The following is a 21,725-nucleotide window of genomic DNA, read 5'->3' on the forward strand; positions in this document are numbered from 1 at the left end:
TCTTCCATTTTCGATGCATAATTCTAATTAAATGCATAATTATTCCATTTTTGCTGCATAACTAATTTAATTATAATTCTTCCATTTTTGATGCATAATTCTAATTAAATGCATAATTATTCCATTTTTGATGCATAACTAATTTAATTATAATTCTTCCATTTTTGCTGCATAATTCTAATCAAATGCATAATTCTTCCATTTTTGCTGCATAATTCTAATTAAATTATAATGCTTCCATTTTCAATGCATAATTCTAATTAAATGCAAAATTCCTACATTTTCGATGCATAATTCTAATTTAATTATAATTCTTCCATTTTCGATGCATAAATCTAATTAAATTATAATTCTTCCATTTTCGATGCATAATTCTAATTAAATGCATAATTCTTTCATTTTAAAAATGACCCGTACAGTCACTGCTGGATCAAAGACCAAATTGACCCCTGCTGATACCAATGACACAAAACAACATGCTTTAGACACACTGAACACAACAGAGTGTGTGTGTGTGTGTGTGTGTGTGTGTATACTCACCGCAGGAGCAGCAGGTGAAGCAGTTAGTATGATACAGGTTCCCCATCGCCTGACACGCTTGACTCGCTCCATAAACACCTTTCCCACACTTGACACAGATCCCTGGGAGAGCACAAACACACAGACAGCCGTCAGGAGTGTATTCTGTGTGGAGAACATGCAATCACTGATCTTTAGACATCAGACGGCACTGACGCTACTACTTTAGTTGACAAATAGAGTCTGAATAAAACAGTTCAAACTGTGTAATGTGGTGAGAGGAGAAAGAGTCTGATGACGTATAATAGTGTCTACAATAAATGAACTAAAAAAAAATCTTTAAATAAAAAGTTGTTAGAAATGTATTTATATTGGTTTCATATAATTTAGTAAAACCTTGTATAAAATTTTCAAGAAAAATGTGGTTTAACCGTGAAGAAAAAAAAAAAAGCAATAAAATCAAAAAAGCTTTTAAAGTTTTTTTCTCCAAATATCATGAATTATTCCTTTACATTTTACAACCTTAACCTTAACCTTGCCTTGTCATAAAAATGATCTGATATTTAATACAGAAATAAAAAATATGATCATCAGTGTATTTATGCCACTGATATGAATTTAATTCTGAATGTATTTTGAATTACTTAATATAAAACACTTTTTTTTTTTTACAAAATTATTCACAGATTTGTCAAAAAATTCGGTTGACAAAAAAGGGAATTCGGCTAATTTTACTCCATGCAAACATTAACTATTAAAGAACAAGCCAAACATAACATCATCCTATTTGTGCTATTTGAATCCTCATTATTGTTTTATGTTTCTGAATGTTTTATTAGCCACGTTGAGAACTTTTGGTTGACTGTGTACTAGTGCTAAATAAATAACGGTTAGAGAAATTATGTATTTAGAAGTGACTGAAGATTAAAAACCCATCAGTCATTGTTCACTCTAGTTACACAGGAAGTGCTCGGCATCATGGGAGAATGAGTCAGCAAGACTAATGCATGCAGTGTCACGAACAAGATGGCCTCCGCCGGGGGTCGCATTCCACACCGGGGCCACGGTCAACATCTAGACATGGTCACGCTGAGGTCACAACATCATCTTCCCAACAACAACATTCTGATAACCGAACGCAGTGTTTCGGGAAATCCAGTCTCCGAACCACAAAACGATTGTTTGATAAGACAGGAAATATATTCAGCCCTTAATGATTTAAGAAAAAAGCTTAATCTACATAAAACCCATTTGTGCGTGTGATAACAGGCTCTCGAAGAGCAACACTCATCAGATAAGCTCTCGGTGACTTAATGGCTAACTCATCAAGATAATTACAGCATCATCGAGGGGGAATGTCATGTCCCAGAATCCAGCACTTCTGATCTAATCGTGTTTGTTAAAGTCCCGGGTTTACGGCTGAGAGGCGCGGCTGCATAAACACGCACGACTTCTGCACACAAACACACATTATTCACCCCGAGAATCAGAGCGGTCAGAAGCAGCGCTGCTTAAACATGGCAGAAATCATAATCATGATCAGAATGCTCACAGTTATTAGTTGACTTTGGAAACGACATGGATTTTTTTAACAGTATTTCCTTGAACTTTTTTTGAACAACTGAAAAACAAATAAAAATAAATGTAAAAAATATGCTTAAAAACAAATAAATAAATTGATATATTCAATAAATATTGAATAAAAGTATAAATAATATAAAAACAAAAATAAATATAAAAATGATAAATACTATAAATATAAAAATAATAATATAAAAGTATAAATAATGTAAATATAAAATGTAAATTATATAATAATGATAAAAAAAAAAAAAAAAAAGTTCAACTTTGCTGTAATGCTCTGCTATAAAGAAAATGGTGTTCTTGATTTATAACACAAGACAAAAAAAAAAAAGCATAATTTTAGCATAATAAAAGTACGAAGTCAGTACAAAAAGTCTTTCCACAGTGTCATTAGTTTCTTTCTGATCATGGTTTTTTACATTCAGTCGGCCAGCATGTTTGGAATACTAGACTATAAGCTGTAAGCAAATGTCTTTACCACACTTGTGTTTTATTATCAGCATGTAACCAATAGAAATGCACGGTTTTTCATTAGCTGGATAAAAGCTTTAATAACAAACCAGAAAAAAAAAACTTCAGCACGGCTACATGTGAATCGGAAATATATTTCACTTAAAGGATTGTGTTCAACAGAACATGACTTTTTGCAGTGGATTCACAAAGCTATTGTTATTGTATCTAAACTGGATAACCCTTAGGAACAACTAACCCAGCGGTGACTAATCACATGTTCAGCCGACTGAAGACGCATGAATCACAATGTTGATCCGCATTTTAGACTGACTGTCATTCGGTGTGGCTGACTTGGTTTTTCCTCATCTGACCAGTGCCACACACTCTAAAACATGCTGGGTTATTTATTTTTTTAACCCAAGTGCTGTGTTCAGCATGTTGGGTCATTTTATTGGGCTGTTTTTAATATTTTTTTACCCAGGTGCTGGGTAGAATTTTTGTAACTCAACTACTGGGTCATTTTTACTGTCAATACAAATGAGAAACCTACCCAGCGCTGGGTCAGTGTAACCCAATGTTGTACCAAACCAGTTAAAACTGGATACATTTGTCAATTGGCTGCATCTAAAATTGCATTCTTCTCCACTATATAGCAGGTCAAAAACAGTATGCGACAAGTATGTCAAGTACACGGATTTCGAGAAAAAAAGATCCACGTTGGCCAGCAACTAAAAGAAAAACACTAAAAGGGTGACTTTCATTAAAACAAGGTCATATTTTACCCAAGAATCGAAAGAGAAAGGTGAAAAAAATTATACATAAAAAAAAGCCTGTTTTTTACATTCATGCATTTGCCAGATGCTTTTATCCAAAGTGACTAATATTGCATTCATGATAAACATTTCAGTTCATTCATTCCCTGGCAATCGAACCCATGATGACATTGCCGTTGCTAGCGCTATAAAAACTGAAGCATGAAAACAAATACATTCTTAGCACAAATGGTATGGTTTGAGCTGAACAAAACCAAACACAGTTTAAAGCTAAGCATTTAAAGGGATATTTCACTTTGAAATTAAATTTTAGCTTACCTCAAGGGCATCCAAGATGTAGGTGTCTTTGTTTCCACGGTAGTTTCAATTTTGATATTTTTAGGTCAAACCGTTCTTGTCTGTCAGTCATATAATGCAGGTCTATGGTCACTATCTCAAAGAGCATGCACAGAGTCCAAATTAAACAATTCCCCATCGTAAGTACACATTGATGGCCTAAGACACGAAACGAGCGGTTTGTGTGAGAAAACGAACAGTATTTATATCGTTTTTACCTCTTGTACACAACCACGTCCAAGTGATCTGAGGGCGCGCGCACATCCTGGTGTATGACGTGTGCGCGCGTTCTGGCTTAGTCTGCGCAAGCGCCGGAAAGCGCCGGAAGTGATCTCTCGTGCGTGTACGTCACTTTACAAGAGGTAAAAACGACATAAATACTGTTAATTTTCTCACACAAACCGCTCGTTTCGTGTCTTAGGCCATCAATGTGTACTTACGATGGGGAATTGTTTAATTTGGACTCTGTGCATGCTCTTTGAGATAGTGACCATAGACCTGCATTATATGACTGACAGACAAGAACGGTTTGACCTAAAAATATAAAAATTGAAACTACTGCGGAAACAAAGACGCCTACTTCTTGGATGCCCCTGAGGTAAGCTAAAACATACCAAAATTTAATTTCAAAGTGAACTATCCCTTTAACATCAGTGGAACTAAGCATTAGTAGTGATGCTTGATTTAAAACACCATTAACTAGATATTAGCCTATTTGTCACTCAAAACAAGGCAATATTGTGCTGACTCTGACTGTGAACTGCAGTGAGAGATGAACACATGTAATGAGGAGGGTTGGCAACTCAACAAGATGTACTCCTCTTCTTACCAGGTACACACTGGTACCAGTTCCTCCACAGCTCGTGAATGACAACTCCTTGATGTTGACGTCATCAAATTGTGATCGGTTTGTGAGATCGGCCAAGTTTAGTGAGTACCGATCAAGTCATTAAAATGTGATTATCGGCCGATACTGATCTCCGGCCGATCGATCGGAGCATCCCTACTTTCAACGCTTTATTTTACACCAGGTCAAAGATTATTGGTATAAGTATCATGTAACGATTCGATACATATCATGATACGATATTATTGCGATACTCCAAGACATATGGTAAAATGTTAACAAAAAAAAAATGTACTGTTGATTAAAATGCAAAATTTGGTGTTACATTGGGGGTGTAAATGAATAGTCTTGGACTTGGTGCTGAAACCCAAAGCACAGGACAATAGAGACACCAGAATAACAATATTCATGATTCTGAAGCTGAAAATACAGAATTATTGTAGATGAATATGTTTGCGCTCTGTCACTGACTAGATATATGTAAAATAATGTAGGCCACTTTTTACTGGTAACAAGAAATTTGACATTATCAGGACACACAAATATTCCCCCATTGCATTATTATACATTATATTCAACATTATATATAGTAGTTTAATGTAGTACTGACACTAAAACTCTGTAAACTTAAAATTTTTCCTCACACAGTAATGTTAATTTTTGGTGAAATATGCATAATACATATTGTCACTATCCATGATACATATTCGCTTTGAAAACAGTCGCTTTGCCCTGTTTTTGTGCAATTGTTGATCTCACTTAATCCGTCTATTATGCATATTATCCACCAGTGCAATAACTGTGAATTTGACTTTGCATCGCTGCAGCACACACAGTTATACTCATTTTTCCTAGTTATTAATGATTCTTCGCCTCATATAGGCTACTGTTTTTCTTGTTTATTTGTCGCTGTGCCCGGTTTACAAAATATGCTTTTGTTGATCTCTTGCACTCCAAGAAATTGCACTGTCGACTGATGCTCTAGTATAATCTCGTTGTATCATTGTATCATGACAATCAATAAATAAATGCATTTTTGTATTGCGATATATTGTTACACACCTACTGCTTTCATATTGTTCAGTTTCAACGACAGTCAGAATCTTTGCAGAAAGATTGGAAAACCTCTAAATGTACAACCACAACAGCCAAACGCACTGAACACGGCCGTGCATTTAGAACTCAAATCACACAATCATTGCATTTCTTTTGCACAAAATCAAAATGTTGGAAAGACAAGATGTAGCGTGAACGTGAACAAAGTCTCATTCTGTGTTTATTTTAAACCAGACCACGAATCCCGAGTGCCTGTGTGGATACATGGAGGTCAGAGGTCAGCTGATTCAGCACAAAAGCGGGCGAAAATGGTGCCAGCAAATATCCAGCTCTTCTCAGGAGATTACTTTGAGAAACTCAAATAAAAGCAAAGCTATGTTTGCTACGAGTGTTGCGGCGCAGATTGTTTCAGTGTTTTGTGCGTGTTTGTGTGCACGTGTGCGGACTAAGATGATTGTTATTCTGAGCAGGTGATCGGCGTTGACCCCCAGCAGCTGTGTCTGGCTCAGAGACACTCAGTGTGTGCCAAGAGTCTGCTTCTGAACCGCCAGCGTATTCAGGCCCGCCAAGACTTCGCGGCCGCAAGAATGAATGCAAACTCAACCAATCCTGCATTATTTGTGATACCACCCAATTTTGCGTAGTTTTTCTGCTAACAATGTAAACTAGTGAAGGGAAAAAGCAATATTAGCCAATCAAAATTCCAAAATTCAAGGCCAATCATACACTTAAAGTGAGAACTTAGTTTACACCTGGTATTAAAGCAACACTAAAGATAATTTTTTACTTTAAAATAATGTTTCCAAAATGGTTTCAGTGGTTCATCAACTCGTAACAGGGTGAACGGCACTTCTGCATTCGCTTTGAGACCCTCTATCGGCTATAACCGCACTATGCAAGATTGCCAGATCGGGTAGCGGATCTGTAGTTCGAACGAGACATAAGAAACTACAAATTTGACTTGCTTTACGCCAAGCGTTACAATAGTCATTATTTTGTTTTTCTTCATTTCTGATGTCGCAATACATCATACATTCATAAAATCATGCAACATACTCTATCATACCTATTTCTAAAGCCCGTGCTGGATAAACAGCGAGCGTTCGTGCGAAATTATTTACGACAATTCCGCTTCTAACCTGTAGGGGGACCGAAGAGGAAAAGTGCTTTGGTGTTGCTTTAAGATGAGTTTTGGTCTAACGAATAGACACAAATAGGGAGACACATTCCCGTTTCCACCTGTGGCATGTTGCACAGAGCTGGTTTCAGCCACTAGGGGTGTCGAAATTAATCGATGCATCGCGATGCAGACGAGGACGATTTGTTATCGGTTCAGTCATAGACCATAACCGATTATAATGTACTGACGCTTTTCTGACGCCATTTGTCACACCGCGGTGGTGAGGTTGTCAAGTTTACCGGCACAGCCCTAATTGTCAACTCCGATTTAATCCAGAGTTTCCTCAAACTAATCATGAACTTACCTGGGTCGCTACTAGGGGTGTGAACCTACACTGGTCTCACGGTTCGGTTCGATTACAATTATCATGTTATCGATTCAGTTCAATTCGATATCCCAATGCACTGCATCCTCAATTTCAATTTTACTTCACATGTATACAATTTTGTCAATAAATACAAGCAGTCAGATATATGAACTGAACCTTTAATTTGACCTGCTCGAAGAAAACACGCTTCTTGAATGTATCAAACATCAAACAAAACTCAAGTCTGGGCACAGAAGACAACAGGAGCGTTTTCGCAAAAGTAAACATTAAAAGTGATCGCTGCCATTCGTCCACGACACGAGGCCGTAGCTCTGCCAGGCGCTAACAGCTCAGGGTGACAACGGCCGCGACAAATAAAAGGTTTTAAAAGCTTGACATTTTAGTTAAAGTTTATATAAATTTGTAAATCATGAAACACAGTATCACTAAATTTTTTAGAATTTAGGGAAAAATAAAATGGTCTTCATGGGGCCCTTTAAATTAAAAGGTAGCTTACTCTGTAAAGTTTAATTAAAACAAACAAGTTTACATGCTTACATTCATTGTGAAGGTCTAACAAATATGTGGAAAGCATTTAATAACCCCATTAATGGTAAATTAATATCGTGATAAATATCGATATTGTATGATATGGAAAGATAATATTGTGATGATAATATTTTTTGGTCATATCGTCCATCCCTACATGCCACCTTGTTTTTAATATTTACTCCCTCAAAAAACTTTACAGATAATCAAAACAAAAACAAATCATTGTAAGCTCACACATACACATTCTTTGACACAAAAACACACAATTTAAAGGAACAGGTCACCCATAATGAGCATTTTTTGCCATGATTTACTCACCATCATGTTGTTCAGACCATGCATTATTATTATCTTTTCACCGTGAAGCACAGAATGAGATGATTAGCAGTGCCCTTTTGCATGCAAAAAAACACATGCATTTGATCTCAGAAAAGTACTACAAGTAGTCCATACATACACTAATATATTTTGTTAGAAGTTTTCTGATAATTCACTGATAATCTCTCGCATGCTCAAATAGGGTGCGTGGAGGCGTTTCGTCGGTTTAATGTCAGTTATACCGAACTGCATTGGATTTGCATGTTACATGACTGCAGATAAGCTTTGAGAGCTGCAGCAGAGGGAAAGATCATTGATAACTTGCATTTCTGACCTCTTATGGGGGAAATACAGCACTTATAGAGCAGTTCTGTCCTTTTAGGAGCTTGACAGCAGCGAGAAGATTCTGATGCATGTTTGGAACGACACGACAGTGAGAAAACCATGACATATTTTTCATTTTTAGTTGAACTAACCCTTTAAGAGTGCAGAAAGACACATCACGAATACCCGGCGAGATTGATTTTAAGGGAGCTGTTGTCACGGTAACGGAGAGGGCTCGCTCTTGCGCGCAGACTAATGCAGACTAAAGAGGGTTCGGCATGCAGTGAAAAACACATCACCTGCTTCTCAGAGGCAAAAACACAGTCATATCTCCATCTCTAGACTTCCTGAAACTAAACCTGTACAAATGTGTTTCCAGGCAGCAGCAGAAACACACACACACACACACACGTTTGCTACGGACACACAAAAGATGAGACAATCTGACAGACCTACACTCTAAAAACTAATTCAGAGGACCTTTAGTCATTACTTAAATATATATATTGTTGTGAAATAAAAAATCAAGTTCTAAGATACTGTTAGACTTTTTACTTGTAATTGTTATTTTATTGAGCTGGGATGACACACAAATTATGCCTATTGATTAAACATACTATCATGACTTGTCAGAGTTTAACATTTTCAGTTGATCAAAAATTAATTTAATTTTAAGTTCTGTTAATGTAAAAAACAATTTGATGACGTGTAAACGGTCCACAGTTACCGTGTGCATGTTTAAGGCCAGATGAGTGTGGCCACAGCTGAAACTCGCTGAAGCGTAATGTGGTGAATGGTAAGTAATTTTATGCTTACACATATTCGCATTCGCTCAGGATTCTGTTGGTGATAGCCTACTGTAACCGAATACCGAAATCTGGAAGTCCTTACTCTGAAATTTGAGCAGTGTTGATAGTAGGTTATACGTAGTCTGTGTGCCGAGGTAAAGTTGGCTAGTAGCTACGCTATTTGTTCAGATACTTTGCTCAAAACAAGTCGAGTTATGTAGGGCCCTATGAATTCCGTTTTAGTTTTCCAAATTTCGTTTTTATTGTTTACAATTGTGACAGGCGCCCGCGAATTTTACTGAGAGAACGAGCAGAGAGAAAGAGAGAGAGAGACCCTCCTCCGGCCGCACGCGCGCTCTCTCACAGTCTTCAAACTGTCTTGTTCTCCCTCCCTTCCTCGCGCATATTAACGTTAATCAAAACTGATATTACCATCAAAATCAATAGAGAATTGACACGATGGTAATAGGTTGGAAGACCGAAGTTTCACGTGAAGCATTCAGAGATTTTTTCCCCTTAGCTACCGCTGGGTGTTAATTGTACTAAAATAACGTTGCCTTATCTTCTCTGAAAAGCGTTCCGCACATTCAGCTGACATAAACCACACTTTAAATAAACGAACGAAACCTATCCAGTGATGGAATGTTTTCTGTGTTCCTGTCCAATGACAGTGTAGTGACCATACATTTCAATTGGATGTTTGATTTGAAGTGATAAGTCGGCTATAGGTTGATTTCTAAGAAAATGTATGCTTTACGTTGTATTAGAAAGGACATGGTAATACAGTTCATTTAAATCTTTTGAAAGGGAAATATATTAAAAGATGAATGTTACATGTATGTTTAAAAGAGTAATCAACTTCAAATAAAAACAAAAGGGCTCAACTTAACTCTTGCAGAGATCAACTTAATTATTAAGTTCATGTTACTTAGAAATGTGTTTTATTGTGGCCAAAAAAACTGCTTCACCTAACTTAAAACATTATGTTGGATCAACTTAATTACTTGCATTCATGTTGAAAATTATTAAGTTCGTTTTACTTAGAAATGCGTTTTATTGTGGCCAAAAAAAAGTAATTAACCGTACTCAAAACATCGCTTTGAATTAATGTAATTCTGCCAGCAGTCTTAACATAAAAATTCTAGTGGAAAAAGTTAACATATTTTTTTTTGTTGACCCAATGTTTTATTTTTTAGAGTGTAAAGCTTTCGTTAGTGAGCTCTACTTGATCACTTGAAAAGATGTTGTGAAAGTCATGTAAGGCAAGTTTATTTATATCGCACATTTCATACACAATGGTAATTCAAAGTGCTTCACATAAAAGGAAACAAATACATAGGAATAAAAATGGAATGCATATTAGAAATAAAAATAACAATAAAAGGATGGAAGAGTGAGAGTTTCACAGCTGCTTGTTTTACTTCCCATGTGGATTGAACCGTGCATGTGGTGTTTCCTCGGATGTAGTAGTTAGTGGGGTTTACTAAGCAAACAACACAACTACTAGTGTTAATGATCTGAACAAACACTCAGTATTAAACTTCAGTGTGTAACTTGACCAGCAGCAGACATGAACGATTCCTTAAATCACGATCATCTAGTTTAAATGCTGTTTTCTCTGGTCATTACAGCAAGAAAATGGGAGTTTTATGGTTTAAAGAGATTTTAAGGCACTTTATCTTGCTCTGCTGCCGTATTTCACCTCCACTAAAGCAACGCTAGTTCTGCCAAATCATAAAGTAGGATTTCCCTAAGAAAAAAAAAAAAAAACCCACACACGCTCACATGCCTCTAAAGAACATTTCTGTTGATGTTCAGGACTTGGAAGGACACTGGCAGGAAGTGGCGTTCAAACTGGGAGACAAAGTATGTACTCTCTGAAGACTTGCCTTTTTCCGTCCAGGTCCGGGCCAAAAACATGCCGCTAAGAACCCTGTTTGTCTGCTCACTGACTACAATGTCCTTTTTGGGCAGTGCCAGTTGGGATACCAGCAGCCTTTGTTGTGATTGGTCTACCGCTGATGCCCGGTGTGACCAAAACCAATCAGAAATCAGCAGGTTCCAGTGCGAAACGAGCCAGATCACCCAGTTACTGCGGTGTTTAGCCAAAGTTCGTAGTTCACTTGGCACCGTGCGCTGACCTGCATACTTAAACCCTGTGAGTCGGGTGCAAAACTAGCATTTTATCAAAACAACACACTGAACAAATAAACAAACAAACAAAAACTATGATTATATACTGTCAGCAGATTAAATTCAACAAGCTCTACCCGCAGGATCTTTCAACAATAGTCCATTTTGCTGAAGCCTCCAGCTACGTCTCAAACTGTGCTCACATTTGCCAATATATGCACTCGGCGAATTCTCAGGAGAACAAATGATCCGAGCTGCTACTCACATTCATTTCATAGCTCTATGCTATAGACCTTATGCGCCGGGCGCCGCCATCTTTAGAATATTGTCTTTTAACTTCCGCTCGATATATTTCTATGGCATTGCTATCCAGGAGTAATTAGCTTTGGAAGTGTATTTACTTAATGTAAAGTTAACGAAAGTTATCATGAGGACTGTAATGTTTAAAGCAGATGTCTTAACAAATGTCAGTAGACCGGGAAGATTTTAAAATGAGACGTTCATTCATAAATACGGAAGATCGCTATGAAAATACAGACTGGAAGTCAAAAGACAACGAGCGCAGTGCTGAAAAGGGGTGGGGCTACATAAGGGGCGGGGCTACATAAGGTCTATAGGGATGCACGATATGAACATTTTGGTCAATACCGATAACCAATAATCCTTTATATTTGAAAGCCAATAACCGATATATATTGGCAGTCAGATAAATATAAATCCAAATTATTATGTAATTTTTGAGAGCCTGATTGCAAAAAACTAAAGTTTCACCATTAAAATCCATGTCCCAAGCACACAATTATAATGTTCTTCTCAATATGATGTGTTGCACTTTACTGTATTTTTATTTTTTGAAGTGATTACAATCATATTTCAAGCAGTTCAAAAGCAGCATGGTGAACAGTGCGCATCTGAAGGAAATAATCCATTATTTATTGTCTTTAATATATCGTAAAATTTCCAAATCAGGTCGATAACGATAACATTAAAAATGAACATATAGGCCTATCGTCAGATACTGCTATAATGGTCAATATTTTGTGCGTCCCTACTCTTTACTCTTACTAGATTACTATTAACTATCAAGTCAGTTGTTGTATCTATTTTTATTTCGTTTAAGATAAAGTTAATAATTCAGAGTCATGAAGTCTCCCGAGCTATAATGTTCAACATCTGAGCATTACAATTGCACTAATGAATGAAACGACGCCGCCATCAGTCTGATATGCTGCAACATGCCTTGTGATATGATCCAGGTTTTGGGAATTTGCTGTTGTTTGCATGCTGCCTTTCACTGAAACAGAGTCTGGATTAATGATGATTTAACCCACTCCAAGATAATCATAATGTCAGACATATAAAGTGCTCAAGTATAAACCCTTTTGTCCAGAAAGCACACTGATTCATTGACTAAACATGATTTACACCTGTTTTCCCACACTCTAATGATACTTTAATGAGTCCAACACAAAGGCTGCTCTGTGCTGCTCTGGTGGAGGGGGTTTGCGTGTGTCAAGGTGTGAATGTGACTTTTCCACCAACAATTTTGGACAAGTTTATTCAAAATAACACATGTTTTTATGAACTCAAGAGGACAAAAACAAAGCTGATGTCTCCAGATGGAGAGCTTTAATGCACTCTTAAAAATAAAGGTTCTTTAAAGGGATAGTATAATTTACTCAAGCCATCCTAGGTGTATGACTTTCTTCTTTCAGCCGAACACAATCGGAGTTATATTAAAAAATACACTGGTTTTTCCAAGCTTTATAATGGGAGTGAATGGTATCTGAGATTTTGAAACCCAAAAAAGTGCATCCATCCATCATAAAAGTAATCCATACGAGGGGTTAATAAAGGCCTTCTGAGGTGAATCTATGCGTTTTTGTAAGAAAAATATCCATATTTATAACTATATTACAACTACTTTATATAACTATATAATAAAATATTTATAAAATAGAATCATATAGGTCATGCGTCAGGTCAGAGGTCACTCTTCCTTTACCGGAAGCCAGTGATTATAGTTTATAAAGTTATAAATATGGATATTTTTCTTACAAAAACCTCATCACTTAACCCCTTGGGGCCGTATGGATTACTTTTATGATGGTGGGATGCGTTTTTTGGAGCTTCAAAATCTCAGGTACCATTCACTCCCATTATAAAGCTTGGAAAAGCCAGTTTTTTATTTTATTTATTTAACTAATTGTGTCCGGTTGAAAGAAGAAAGTCATATACACCTAGGATGGCTTGAGAGGGTGAGTAAATTATGGGATAATTTTTATTTTTGGGTGAACTAACCCTTTAATACACTCTTAAAAAGAAAGTTTCTTTAACATCCATGGAACTTTTCCATTGTCCAAAAGGAGGAAAAATGTTATTTAGATTATTAAAGTGTTCTTTTGCACACAAAGAGAAAAAAATGTTTTAAGATTGTTCCCTGAAAGGTTACCCAAAATGTTTCTTCTGTGGCATCACTGCAAAAAAAACCTTTAAATGCAAAAGTGTGTGCTCTAAACTAATAAGAAGTGACTCTGGATCTACTCACCAAAATATTCCTTTTTCATGTGCAGCTCGAGCTCCTTCTCCAGCTCCAGGGTGAGGGCCTCCAGGCGCCGCTCCGCCTGACTCGGGCCGCTGTCCCGGGATGGAGTGACCTGGTACGGGAGCTTGAAGCGCTGCCCCCCGGTGCCCGTTTTCCCGTAGCTAAACGCGATATTGACGTCTGAACTCTCCTGTTGCGGTTCTTCCAGCACGGGAAACGTTTGGAGATGAACACGGTGGCCGTTTGGCTCAGTGAAGTCCTCCGGTAACGGGATCTGGAGCTCGGGGTAAGCGCTCATTGATCCCCGGGAGCTCCGCGAACTCCTGGAGCTGTGGCTGGAGATGCTCGACCGGGGACTGATCACGCAGTTTGGTCGCGCGCTTCCGTCCTGACTGCAGATACCGGGGATAATCCCGTGCACCGCGGAGCTCTCCGGGTCGTGGTTCCCCGCAGGCGTGAAGCGCGAGTCGGAGTAGCTTGAACGCGGGCTTGTGGTGCTCGACCTGGGGCTGATGTGCCTCTGATCATAGCCCATGCTGATACCGCTAGTTCGGTTGCTGCTCGGTTTGCTCCCGCAGTCGTAACTAGTGAGGCTGGTTCTGGGGCTGGAGTGTTTGCTGGTGTCACTGGCCGTGCTCGCGTAACTAGACCGGGGACTGATCACGCTGTTCCCCCCGTCCTGACCGGGTGACACCAAGCTGGACCGCGGGCTGCTGATACTCGACCTCGGGCTGGTGTGTTTGCTCTGATCCTGCGACGAGTGAGTGGAAGCCAAGCTGGACCGGGGGCTCGTGCCCGTGTACCTGCCGTCGGGGTTGGCCATACATAAGCTGTTGCTCCTCGCGCCCGAAACGGGCACCTGTTTCCCCGGAACGAGCCCGTCATATGCGCAGCCGGTGCTGTACCGGTGCACCTCCGCGTGCGTGTATCTCCTGAGACGGTCCGACGCACCGCTGTAACACGGCAAGGCAACTTCAGATTTGGTGCAGTACGCGTCGGGATCGGGGTAAACCGATTCCCTTTGCGGAGAACAGAAATCCAGAGGCACTGAGGGTCGGTTACCGTTGACGGAGCGCACGGGAGCCGCGCCGTAGACTTTGTTCCCGGAGCTGCCATTCATTCGCTTAGTTTTCTCCATGTCAGGGTTCGGCTCCCCGTAAATCCCATCCTGATAAACGTCATATATGGAGAGGTTTTCCATCAGTTTGCTCGCTCTGCGCCCCGGATCCTCCTCATATTCATCCATGTCGCGCGGCGAGTTGAGGGACGTTGAACGCGGGAGCGCGCGGAGCACTAACTACAACACAAACTGCATTTTACACGGAAAAATGCCGCCTCAGGCGAGCCATCGTTGACTGTTCGCGCTTACTTTAGTCCATCACCGTCATTTCGTCACGATACATGATCCCCGTGTGTCGATTTGTGGCGATACAGGCGTCGTGACAAAGTTTCCTCACAAGCGAACGTTTGTCAATTTCAGTTTTTGTAAAGTTGAAAGGTCTTTACAGTCAATGGCGCGCTGCGCGGAGGAATTTTCTCGCTTTGATTTTGCGTGATTGTTTCTGCAAACTTGTTTCCAGCGAATCCAACTCTCCTGAAATTCCCCCCCGAGAATTTCGCAACAATCTGGAGAGATGTTGAGTGCGTAGACGAACGAGAATGCGTGTTTTAAACGATGTATTTAGGACTAGTTTGTGTAAGAGGAATGCGCGGAGGGAGACGAGTGGCGCTGCGGCGCTCTGGAATGTGGTTAATGCCGGAGCGAAACAATGATAGAGAGCAACTCAGCAAGGGGGAGCAGAATCCTGAAAAAAAGTCCTTTGGAGAGCCTATGTGTGTCCACTTTCATCCAGCGGGCCAGATTAAAGATTTAACCACATAGACCAGCCCTCAGAAAATAATTAAAATCTAAACTGAACATCTCTAAACTTTAAACAAGAGGCACATCTTTTATGCTATTGCATTGTTTATATTCTTGAGAGGATATAACAAGTATAAAATAAATTCTCCTGTGCAAGTGAAGTCTCTATGAATGATTTGTAAAATTCTACCTGTCTTGTATTTCCCAGGTAGTTCATGCATCAAAAACAATAGTGCTATCATGCACGTACAGCCGTGAATGTTTGAACTGAATCTGGGGGAAGGGCAGATCCCAAACATTTCATTGTACATCAGTGACAAAAGCTATTGTCACAAACCTATGTTTTCCATCCCCATAGAATACAGTGGCTCACATTCTGACACTTGAGACACTGTTAAAAGCAAGCACACTTTTCAAGTGAAACGTTTGACAAAAATGGTTTGGGTTGAACAACTAAAACTAAAAGATATAATGAAGACATTGTATGATTGTGTCATATTTGTTTGTGGTAGAGAAACATGTTGATAATTCATGAGATGAGCTGCATCTGGATCACCGCTGACTGAGAACTCGAGGACGACTTGATTGATATGTTTTCTATTCAATGACATTCATACCTTTTATACAATACCTTTTTTCATACAGAAAAAAGCAAATATTTAAGCATATAGCCTATGAATTGTGCTTGCATTCATTAATAAAATGTTTGTTTCTTTGGATAAAATTGTCTAATGCATAAATGCCATTTAGTACAAAGATACAGTGCAAAAATAACATATATATATATTATTGCTGTCAAATCAATTAATTGCATCTAACACAAAAGTTTGCTTATATATGCGAGTATAATGTATATATATATATATATATATATATATATATATATATATATATATATATACAGTATACACACATATTATATAAACACAAATTTTTATGTTAGTTGTGATTAATTGATGAATCGATTTGACAGCACTAATATATATTTAACATATATGTATGTATACACACACACACACACACACACACACACACACACATCAAACTGTTATATTGATAACAATTTGTACTGAAAAAAAAAGTGTTTGGTCCTTACAGTACATACAACACATATATCATTTATTTTGACCAAAAAGCACAATTGTATTTTTAAGTAATTTAATATTGTTGTACACTACAAACAAGTACTTTCATGTTAAAATTTTCATTTAAAATCCCCCCAAAAATTAATTTTAACCCTTTGAGGAAAGGACAAGAGAGTGGAAGTGGAGAAGAGTGGAAATAAAAAAATGATCATAGTTTAGTTTTTAACAGTCTCTTTACAGGATTCTACAATATAACATCCCCCATGTGCATTGATATGAACATACATGTTTTAATTAACATGAACCTCACATAAGGCACAGCACTGAAATGAAAGCCAATGCATATTTCAGTGTCCCACAACCGGAAGGCAGGACAGAACCACGGCAGCAAATGCGACCACCAAAACAACATCTAAAATTAGTTTCCTAATTGATGACTGGCTGCTCTTTTTCCCGTGACCTCTGCCTCGAAACCATTGCACAACATCTTCCAGGTCATACTGTTTAGGCTCGTATCCCAGCTCTTCTCGTGCCTTACGCATACTGAAGTAATGCGTGACGCCCGTCTTGTAGACCTCAGTGCGGGTCAGCAGGGGCTGGAAGTTATAGATCCGACCCACGACATGGTGAAGCATCTCGGTCAGAAACGCGAAGAGGTATATGAGGGATATAGGCAGTCGAAGCGTGGGAAACGAGTATCCCAGACCCTCAACCAGAGGCCGGAAGAACTCAAAGTTGTTGACAGGCCTTCCATCAGAGATGAAATAGGGCTGACCGGCGGCACAGTGCTGGTGCTTTTCAGTTAACGCCTCGGCTGCTGACAAGTGAGCGGATACTAGATTATCCACATGAACAAACTCCACGAGACTGTCAGGATCTCCGTACACAAACCTAAAGATCCCCTTCTCAATGTAAGTAACGATCCTGGGCAGGTGCCTTTGCTCCCCGGGGCCGTATATCCCAGCTGGACGCAGGGCACAAGTCCGTAAGACACCTGTGCCGTTATCCAGCTGTGAACCGTTAGCTTTTAACACCTGCATCTCAGCGATAGACTTAGTCCTGGAGTAGTGATCAGGGTGCAGGTGCAAGGGCAAGTAAGGCAGACTTTCATCCCCGTTCTTAATCTCCTGACCACCGAACACTACGTTATATGTGCTGGTGTAGACCAGTCGGGGGACTCCGCGTGCCACGCAAGCCCTGAGGATGTTCTCCGTCCCCTTCACGTTCACCTCGTCGATGAGCTTCGCATTGAGCTGCTCCCGTCCTGACATCCCATAGGAGGCGATGTGGAACACGCAGTGAACGCCGCGAACGGCTTCTTCCACTTGCGCGTAATCCCGGATATCTGCCCGCGTGAACACGACTCCCTCGGGAAGCTCTTGGCTTGGGGGATTCACATCAAACAGCACGATGTTTGAGGAGGTTTTGAGGAGAGCACAGGCGAGACTGAAAGAGATATCAGAACAATCAAGCTTTTATTGTAATAAAGCGGGGGGGGATGTGTAGGGTACAACGGGGCTAAAGGCACACCTGAAGAAAAATGTGCCTTTCACTACTCCCATAGTGTATGATTGCAGAAAAAATATATACTGGCGTGTTTTTATTGAAACTTTGATGCAGCAACAGATTTTGTGTGAAAATAAATCATAAAAGAGGTTTGTTTGTTTAAAAATCGTACAAATGTATGAGTTGGAAAGGTGGGCCTTTTACCCCACAGACACACGGGGCAAAAGACACAAAGTCTTGATTCAAATACTTTAGCTAAAATAATTTTAGATATTAAAATTAAAATATATTTTTACATTTTTTTATATCTAAGTTCAAAACAATCACTTGAGCAAAGTTTGTACTATTTTCGGTTTATTTTGACAAAATAATTCATTTTTGTTCCATAAATAAACTGTCATTAAAATATGTTCATTTTAAAAATACAGAGATCAAATTATTTAAAAAAAAAAGTTAAGATTCTGAAAGCATTGAACGAGATCCCATAATAATTTAATACAGCTTTACAGTAGTAACAAATAAATATTTCATTTGACACTTTATCATATGATATGATTCATATCACATTTGTAAACATGATGGTTTCATTATAAATATGTTGATTATCATATTTATGATAGACAGACTATCATAAGTCATAAGATCAGATAGCAGTGGGCGCCTTTACCCCAAAATACCATCCTGTTACGCATTCTTCATAATCTTTGTGCCATCTAGTGGTTTAAAAGTGAACAAAAGTCAAATGCGCCTTTAGCAACGTTGTACCCTACATTTTATTATCCTGTAAAAATGTTAAGCAAAAAAGTATATAAACTGAAAGAAAAATACAGGATTTTGCGATATTTAGCAAACTTTTAAAAATCCTGTCAACTCACGTTTTAAATTGTATTAAATTTAAAAATAAAATTAAAATAAATAAATAAATAAAATCGCTTACTCTCTTGAATAAGAACTTATTTTCAATACGCAATTACTTCGTGACAACTAAAAAAGTATGTTTTATAAAGTATGAGTGTGTGTACTGTGTAGTATGAATTTAATCCGGTGTTGTCATTATCATGCAACCTCGTTCATTAATCCTCATTCATTAATCATCTCCTGGGGCCTCATGGGATAGTAAAGTGTCCATCGTATGCACACTTCAGAATCTCACTGATAATAGTTGGACTGTTTGCCGACTCTTTTATGAGCATTGTGAATTCAGACACTTCTTTTGTCACATATGGTTTTTCGCCTACAATATGGTAGGGAAGTATGAGATTGCGGATGCAGCCCTATTTAAAATCACTAGTGATCATAGACTTTTGGACACATGCATTTATCTATTGCATTTAAAACATATTCATAATACATGTTAAAAAATGATAAGACATTAACAGGGGTCTTTAACCCGGTTCCTGGTGGCCCAGTGAGAATCAGATTAAATCATCAGCTCTTTCGTAGAGGAATGAAATGATTGTTTAAGATAAGGGCATGAAAATGTGTATTTTTATGGGGTTTGCAGGAACAGGGTTATGTCTACTGTACTGTACTGTGGTATGATGGCGCTATCTAGTGGCTCATGGAGGTACTCATATTAGGGTTATGTGGAAAATAAGACAAAAACATTGTAATATGTCATAAAATCCTACCGGAATCCAAAATAACCTCCTCCGCCGGTTATGAGGAAGGTTCTGGCTGTTCTGTTGACTTCCATTGTGTTAAAGACGCAGGGTGAATAAAATCTGCAAAAAAGTTTTAAAAAAAAATTGTAGGCCTATGCATATTTAAAAAAAAAAAAACAGTAATATTGTGAAATATTACTACATCTTAAAGTAATGGTTTTCTATTTTAACATATTTAAAATGTAATTTATTCCTGTGATCAAAGCTGAATTTCCAGCATCATTACTCCAGTCTTCAGTGTCACATGATCCTTCAGAAATCACTCTAATATTCTGATTTATTATCAATGTTGGAAACAGCTGCTTAATATATATTTTTAGAACATGTGATACTTTTTTTGCAGGATTCTTTGATGAATAAAAAGTTAAAATAAAAACAACATGCATTTATTTAAAATAGAAATATTTTGTAACACAACTGTTCAAATGTTTGGGGTCAGTATTTTTTCGTTCTTTCTTTTTTGAAAGAAAAATTGATAAAAAGTGATAGTAAAGATTTATATTGTTAAAAAAGATTTCTGTTTTGATTCAATTCTGTTCTTTTAAACTTTTTATTCATCAATGAATCCTGAAAAAAGTACCACATGTTCCAAAAAAAAAATATCCACATCAAATCAGTGTATTAGAATGATTTCTGAAGGATCATGTGACACTGAACACACACTTTTTGCTAATCATACTGTGATAGAAATAATTGCATTTGAGTGAAATGAATGATCATGGTTCGGTCAGACTATGCTATGCTATGATTCAAATGATGTCTAATATTCATGCAGACTCTGGAAAAGGATGAGATGGAAGCAGGTAGAATATATTAATCATAACATAATTATATTAATCACGTACTTAAACGACTTTGAAGTCTCTCTCGAGCAGTGTTAAGTAACATCGATGTGCTTTTATATATATAAAAATAAACACGACTTTTACAAGATCTAACAGAATCTGCACAGAAAACACCCTACTCAGTCTGTAAAACGGTTAACCTTATACAACATTAATATAAATATAAATATATAAATACATACCAGTACAATCGCGGTTTGAATCGATCGCAAAGTGTGTGTATGTATAACCTGCACTTCCTAGGGAACGCGTGAATGGGCGGGACTACATGGTCAATCGTTTTCATTGGATAAGAGTGAGCTGTGCCTCGCTGTGATTGGTTGAAAATGAACTCTGTCCGACGTCCATTAGGAAGAGATAACAGATGCACATTAGAGCATTGCTACTATTCTATGGGATGAATAGTATCAAAATGATTAACACGTGCAAGCACTATAATCCATGAACTTTGTAAATATTGCTGATATGTTTAACTAGGCTATCTACAACCAAATGCCTTTAAACTTGCGTGTGCAAAATTCAAAATTAAATGAAATGTTATGTAAATATGTAATTAAATGAAATTCAAAATTAAAATATGTGGCACTTTGTACAATTTTTGTGAATACAAATGTTTTCTTTTGTATTAGTGTATCATAATTTGCGCATGCAACAAAGAAGATGTGCGTTTGTGGATCAGGTGCACGCGTGCATTCATTGACTCTTTTCTGAGTCAATCTCATTTGATTCATTTGGATTTTGAGACTTTCTTTCGCGGTTTTTAAGCATTTCACAACCCACACACAAACAAGTAGCCTACAAATTAATAGGCCTGGTGCTAATTATTAATGTGTGCACAACTACCCATTTATTCGACAAATTCACAAATATGTGTGTCACTACATTTAAACTAATACAATACAACTTGTGTGTGCAAAATCCAGAAAATCATGAATGTGCAGCATTTTGTACAAATAGAGACATAGTTGTTAATACAAAACCTCGATTTTGTATTACTGTAGGTCAGAATATGTGCACGCAACAAGTAAGAAGTGCATTAGTGGATCAGG

At 38.0% G+C, this 21,725-nt stretch overlaps 3 protein-coding genes across 3 annotated transcripts in view; 1 reads left to right on the top strand and 2 right to left on the bottom strand.

The window, feature by feature from the left end:
• Positions 1–15,225, bottom strand: part of wtip (WT1 interacting protein) — a 40,988-nt gene extending 25,763 nt beyond the window's left edge. Inside the window, exons 1-2 of the mRNA XM_079874176.1 lie at positions 13,719–15,225; positions 541–642 (exon numbers count right to left, since the gene is read on the bottom strand). Of these exons, the coding sequence (XP_079730302.1) occupies positions 541–642; positions 13,719–14,961 (1,345 nt within the window). The 5' untranslated portion in view covers positions 14,962–15,225. The remainder of the gene's footprint in view (positions 1–540; positions 643–13,718) is intronic.
• Positions 1–21,725, top strand: part of dnaaf4 (dynein axonemal assembly factor 4) — a 503,354-nt gene that overhangs the window by 359,748 nt on the left and 121,881 nt on the right. The window lies entirely within an intron of this gene.
• sdr42e1 (short chain dehydrogenase/reductase family 42E, member 1) lies at positions 16,674–20,999 on the bottom strand. Its single transcript, XM_079873935.1, has 3 exons — positions 20,859–20,999; positions 19,799–19,891; positions 16,674–18,107 (listed from the first exon to the last, which is right to left on the bottom strand). Exons 2-3 carry the CDS (start codon positions 19,861–19,863, stop codon positions 17,009–17,011), a joined length of 1,164 nt encoding a protein of 387 aa, XP_079730061.1. The 5' UTR covers positions 19,864–19,891; positions 20,859–20,999; the 3' UTR covers positions 16,674–17,008.

This window comes from Squalius cephalus (assembly GCF_949319135.1).
Source record: "Squalius cephalus genome assembly, chromosome: 6".
Classification (NCBI taxonomy): Eukaryota; Metazoa; Chordata; class Actinopteri; order Cypriniformes; family Leuciscidae; genus Squalius; species Squalius cephalus.

Excerpts from the sequence above, each read along its gene's own strand:
- sdr42e1 (XM_079873935.1), bottom strand. The coding sequence starts at position 19,863 with ATGGAAGTCAACAGAACAGCCAGAACCTTCCTCATAACCGGCGGAGGA. Across the intron at positions 18,108-19,798 it reads GGAGGTTATTTTGGATTCCG|TCTCGCCTGTGCTCTCCTCA; the intron begins GTAGGATTTTAT and ends TATCTCTTTCAG.